Raw genomic sequence first — 5,793 nt, 5'->3', positions numbered from 1 at the left:
TGTTGCTTGCATTTTTTGGAGTGCAATCTTATGGCCTATGATCGAGAATTCAAGCGTTTGTTATGCATACATATGTATGTATGCATATCAAATATAGTTCAACTAATGTCCTTCTCGCCACCATCTCATATAATGAAGAATAGGTATCTTTTAAGAATAATGTCTTGTTTTGAAAGTTGTGAGTAAGTACCAAAAATATTAAGAATAAATAATTAAAATTTTTTAGCTCTAACAATAAAATTATATATGCTCATAATATATTATAGCAATAACCCAAGGACATCATACTAAAACCAAGTCAATTATTTTTCGGTTCAGTCGGTTGTATGTACTATATATTAGAGCGGGTTGGTTTACAGGAAGCCAAAAACGGAATAATCGCGTATGTGGAAAATGTTCTACAGATCATTCTGAAAACTTTGACTACCACGAGTCTAAAACTAGTTTCGAGCCAGCCATTTTTATGTTGATAAAAACGTACCGAAAGTCGTGTCAGCGATGAAACTGTAGCTTAGAACTGCCGGCTATAATGGGCGAACTATATAATGGGAACTATAATGGGATAACATCTTTTCAGTCATCGGATCTTAATCGAACTGCAATTGAAAGAGAGGGCGTGGCTCCGCCATTTACCACCAAAGCTAGAATAGCCAAAGTCGCTTAGGCCAATTCTTATAAGAATTATTACCGAAAATGGATGAAATCGGATGATAGCGACGTCCACTCACCGTATAACGGTACTGTTAGAAACTACTAAAAGGGCTAAATTAAATTACTTAATACGAGCCGGTGTAAAAATTGGACGATGGGCAAGGCACCAACCACTATTAGGTAAAATCACATATTTCAGAACCCACTCGACCAATTTCAACCAAATATTGTACGTAACATTCTTATATGACTGTGTGAATTGGACTACCATGCCCACTTCCCAAATAACATAATTTTAAATTCATCAAACTCTTCTGTGTGTCAATCGAGAAACAATTCATATAATTTAGTGTATGCCATCTTATGACCATAAATTGTGCAAATCCAAGTTCAAGCCCATAGGTATCGAATATATGGTACATACTTGTAGCTAGAGTTAAACGGCGAGTTACATACATTCGATCACTCTGCAGAAATCTCATAAGGGGATGAATTCGAATGTATTTGAATCCCAAATAACACTTCAAATTGGCAATGTTGTGAGATTGATCATTGCACTGGTTAGTTTTAAGGGGTTATATCTACTGTCAAAAATCGTTTTCTTCCATCCGTCAACCAATTTGTTGTTTAAACACTACTACACGGACTATTGACGTTGGGATTTTTACAATGGATAAAAGTATCGAACAAAGAATTTATCGCAAATTTTGTATTTCCAACCGAATGGTGGTAGAATTATCCTTGTGATATGTTACGACAACAGGCTGACTCAATTGTTCCGTTATAAAAAGTCCCTCACCCGTTAAAAGTGAGTGCAAAGCCATTCGAACTTTTATAAATAACCATTGTAATTTCTTTAATTTGTTAAAACAAAGTGTAAGAAGATAAAACTACTGTAGCTAAGTTATAAAACTACCTGAAGTAGACCGTTGTTTTAAAAAGAATAATATTTATATTAATTAGAAAGCTTGCGTAAATTGACTGATTAAACCAAATGCAGTCAGACTAATTTATCGATGAAATGCTTCATACTCATATTAAAACAATTGAATGACTAAACATTCGAATTCTATTGGCAGTGATAACTCTCAAGCACTTATAACCTTAAGAAAACCAATGCATCACAAGTTCACAAAGCACCAGTTATTTAAGCATTTACCCAATAATATGAAATTGTTTAACTTTGCACACATGGAAACACCCATACCATAGTGGTCATACACCTTATTTTTCTCACATAAAAAGTTATAAAGCAATAAATTAGTATTTTATTATTTTAATCTAATAATATCGGTTTATAATTATATTTCAAGATAACTAATTACCAAATATTGTTGAAGTGTCTTGTACTGACCGATAAAGGCATATCACTGAAGCAAGAGACAGCTGTGACGAACCAAAAATTCTACGAAATGCTAGTATAAAATATTACTACAACAAGCGAATACTAAAACAATTGCTGTACGTAAGATGACATTATGAGCATGGGGTTTTAAAAAACTTGTAAATTGTGCACCTAATACTGTCGTTATCTATTTAGGAGTAGTTATCCAAATGTCTTCGTAAATGAAGTCTTCTATATATTTTATGACCAACAATCAGAAGGAAACGTATCCATTCTGACCATGTGGACATTTTCCGATGTACAAAATCTTAAGTACGAAACAGAAATATAAGAAATCCTACAATATTAAAAAGATGGTATACAATCTCAAGTCAAGTTGGTATATAAATCCATCAATTGATGCGATGTGTGGAAAGTGGCACCGTATTATTCAAACCAAATAACGCCGAGATCACAAGTTTCAATTCAGGCATCAAATAGTCGTTTATCATGGCGCTTGTGAAGGTCGAGCCGCTTTAGTTCTTCCACAAGCTATATTTTGTACGCTTTCAATTTAAGATCTCGGCGCAAAATGTGACAAGACGTCCCATACGTCAGTATGAGTTGCTGCAAACGGCGCCTAATCGACCCAACATGGTCTACTTATACACTCAGCAATGTCTGCTATATTTTCTTCTTTGCGTGCTGGACCTAGTCTATTCGGTGGAATATTATCCAATAACAAATACTGGGTCTGAAAATGGGTGATGGTATTGCGAATAGTACGCTTAGTAGGCCGATTATGAAGATCATAAGTTGAGCGAAGCACACGAAACACATTCTTTAAAGAACGTGAATTTTCCTAATAAAGTTGAAGGATTTGTAAGCATTGTTGAGGCGTAAGTCTTGCCATAATGAAATGCCAAACAATACAGAACAAAAATAACACCACAGCTTGCCACAATTCACAGGTGATCTGTCAAAAAAGGGCTTTACTTGGATCACCCGTTGTTAAAAGTTATCCAATTCGAACACCTACGTACGAGTATACCATAGATAGAATAGAATTCAAGAATGCAGCAAAGCACTTACGAATATATTTGTATTTACTTATCAGTTGTTAGTTACTTTCTTAGAAAGAAACATCTGTTTAAATCTATCAGTCCTCCATGTGTCAGAGTGTGTTTTGCAAACAAAATGAAATGTTGTTTACAGATAAGTGCCAATAAAATAAAGTGAAAAAGTCGCTGTTATCTATCTACTAACTAAATATTAGGTACGAATAAGCAAGTGTGGGGGATTTTCTACCGAAACAGCTAGAAGGGTTGCGAATATATAAAGCGCCAACTAGATTTGGCATCGACAAAATCAGTTCGCGTGTGAAGCAAAGAGTTTGTGTAGACTTGGAAGTAAAATGCTACTACGAGTAAAATACGTTTTAGCGCTACTAGGCGCGGCTTCTGTTGTCGACGCCGGCCTCAGTGATGTGGACTACTGTAGTCCGGCCTATATGTGCAGTGGACGCAGTCAGAAGCATGTTTTGGCTTGCAATCATACTGGAGTGAGTATGAAAATAATTTTTCATTAGAGATTATATTAAAGATACTCACACCATTTTTCTGCACAGGCATTCGATGAGCGCTGCCCAGCAAATGCCGAAGTGCTACCTATGACTGAAGAATTTAAAAAACTCTTCTTAGGTGAACACAATAAATATCGCAACGAGATAGCGAAGGGTTTAACTTTCGAGCCGGCTGCAGCCATGGCCACCTTGGAATGGGACGACGAGCTTGCGTACTTTGCCGAATTCAATGTAAAGCAGTGTGGTATCATTTATGAGGATCAGAAATGCTTCACCACTGCACGCTACAATACGTTGGATCAAAATATCGGTCGGCTATTCAATACCAAATCGAAATTCAATCGTTCGAATATTTTCAATGAAATTAAGGAGCATATAAGGGTTAATTGGTATGAGCAGTATCACGATTGTACACAGACTGAAATCGATTCGTATCATCCCCCGCAAATGTGAGTAAATTGAAACAATAGTATATTTTGTATTAATTTTTTTTCTTATTTCGAACTATTTTTTCTCTATTCTCTTCAGCAAATTAATTTTACATTTTGGCAAAATGGTTATGGATCGCAATAATCGTGTTGGCTGTGCTGCTTCTCTCTACGAAACCGCATTTGGCATTAATGTGCTATTCACTTGTAATTACGCCCGTCGCCTATTCTGCTACAAACCCATATACCGTTCCGGCGCTTATCCAGGTTCCCACTGCAAAACTGGTATGAATCCAATTTATCCATTTTTGTGCTCCACGAAAGAGGAGTTCAATCCAAATGATTATAAGCTTTAATTGTTTATTAAATGGAGCTAACTTAATTCTTCTAAACTAAAATAAATAAATTTACCGGATAAAAATAAAAAGTCCGAAAAATATACTCCGTATTTAGTTAACTTCAGTTGATCCGAGCGGGATTCCTAAATCCATTTTGTATAGACATCACAATTTAAAAACCATCGACTATATAATTGTAGTCTGATGGGATCGATGGATATGAATCTTTACGAAATTTATATAGATATATCAAAAAGTGGTTTTGGAGCTAAGTATGGAATTAGTTAGGTTACAGTATTTTATAAAAGACGTCAATGAATTCGATAACGTCAAAAAAAGAAGATTTATATTTTATACTTAACTAAAATAATTTACCAAATTAAATAAAAATAAAAATAACAAATCTAAAATTAAAACATTGTCTGCTGTTAAAAAGCATTAACAATGCGAATTATCGAGAAATTGGTAACTTCGAAACCCGAAGATCGTAGTGGAGGTAAGGCCGCTTGAATATCCATCTGTACATGGTACTATTTACTTAGCACCGTCAAATGAACTAATATATCACAATTTGTGCCATGCAACACAGATTTATAAGTGGCGCTAGATGAAAGAGCCGGAGTTGTAGTTTCCATAGCATCAAGATCCGCGGTTGTTTTTTCTACCCATGATAATGCAGTAATACCCTTCGAAGTGCTGGAAGCTTCGTCGACTGTTGTGTTTGCTTCAGTTGACGATGACGGTGTTGTAATATATGAAGTGCTAGAAGATCCGTGAGCTGTTGTGCTTGCTTTAGTTGACAGGTATATTTTAGTATCAGAAGTGCTGGAAGCTTCGTCAACTGTTGTGCTCTCTTCAGTTGATGATGATGGTGTTGTATTGCCTGAAGTGCTAGAAGATCCGTCAACTTTTGTGCTTCTTTCAGTTGAAAGGTATGTTGTAGCATCTGAAGTGCTGGCATCTTTATCGACTGTTGTACCCTCTTCAGCTGATGATGACGGTGTTGTAACATCTGCAGTGCTAGAAGATCCGTCGACTGTTGTGCTCTCTTCAGTTGATGATGACGGTGTTGTAACATCTGAAGTGCTAGAAGATCCACCAACCACTGTGCTTCTTTCAGTTGATAGGGATGTTGTAGCATCTGAAGTGCTGGAAGCTTCGTCGACTGTTGTGCTCTCTTCTGTTGATGATGATGGTGTTCTAACATCCGAAGTTCTAGAAGATCCGTCAGATGTTGTACTTCCTTCAGTTGATACGGATGTTGTAGCATCTGAAGTGCTGGAATCTGTATCGACTGTTTTACTCTCTCCAGTTGATGATGATGGTGTTGTAACATCTGAAGTGCTAGAAGATCCTTCAGCTGTTGTGCTTCCTTCATTTGATAGGTATGTTGTAGCATCAGAAGTGCTGGAAGCTTCGTCAACTGTTGTGCTCTCTTCAGTTGATGACGATGGTGTTGTAACATCTGAA

The 5,793-nt window shown here is 36.3% G+C and overlaps 2 protein-coding genes across 2 annotated transcripts; one reads left to right on the top strand and one right to left on the bottom strand.

The window, feature by feature from the left end:
- Window positions 1-3,327: 3,327 nt before the first annotated feature.
- LOC108974888 (venom allergen 5-like) lies at window positions 3,328-4,639 on the top strand. The gene is made up of 3 exons (XM_018942990.1): window positions 3,328-3,536; window positions 3,603-4,006; window positions 4,086-4,639. The coding sequence occupies exons 1-3, from the start codon at window positions 3,390-3,392 to the stop codon at window positions 4,339-4,341; spliced, it is 807 nt and encodes a 268-aa protein (XP_018798535.1). The 5' UTR covers window positions 3,328-3,389; the 3' UTR covers window positions 4,342-4,639.
- A 146-nt stretch (window positions 4,640-4,785) lies between these two features.
- On the bottom strand, window positions 4,786-5,789 carry LOC108974867 (papilin-like; the record flags this gene model as incomplete). Its single annotated transcript, XM_018942969.1, has 1 exon — window positions 4,786-5,789. A coding segment is annotated over one exon (936 nt), but the record flags the coding sequence as incomplete, so codon positions are not given.
- Window positions 5,790-5,793: the final 4 nt, after the last annotated feature.

Source organism: Bactrocera latifrons, unplaced genomic scaffold (assembly GCF_001853355.1).
Source record: "Bactrocera latifrons isolate USDA-ARS-PBARC rearing strain unplaced genomic scaffold, ASM185335v1 scaffold_6, whole genome shotgun sequence".
NCBI classification, from domain to species: domain Eukaryota; kingdom Metazoa; phylum Arthropoda; class Insecta; order Diptera; family Tephritidae; genus Bactrocera; species Bactrocera latifrons.
Note: the sequence above shows the minus strand (reverse complement) of the source record. Positions and strands in the feature narration are given on the sequence as shown.

Excerpts from the sequence above, each read along its gene's own strand:
- LOC108974888 (XM_018942990.1), top strand. The coding sequence starts at position 3,390 with ATGCTACTACGAGTAAAATACGTTTTAGCGCTACTAGGCGCGGCTTCT. Across the intron at positions 3,537-3,602 it reads TGGCTTGCAATCATACTGGA|GCATTCGATGAGCGCTGCCC; the intron begins GTGAGTATGAAA and ends TTTTCTGCACAG. Across the intron at positions 4,007-4,085 it reads TCGTATCATCCCCCGCAAAT|CAAATTAATTTTACATTTTG; the intron begins GTGAGTAAATTG and ends TATTCTCTTCAG.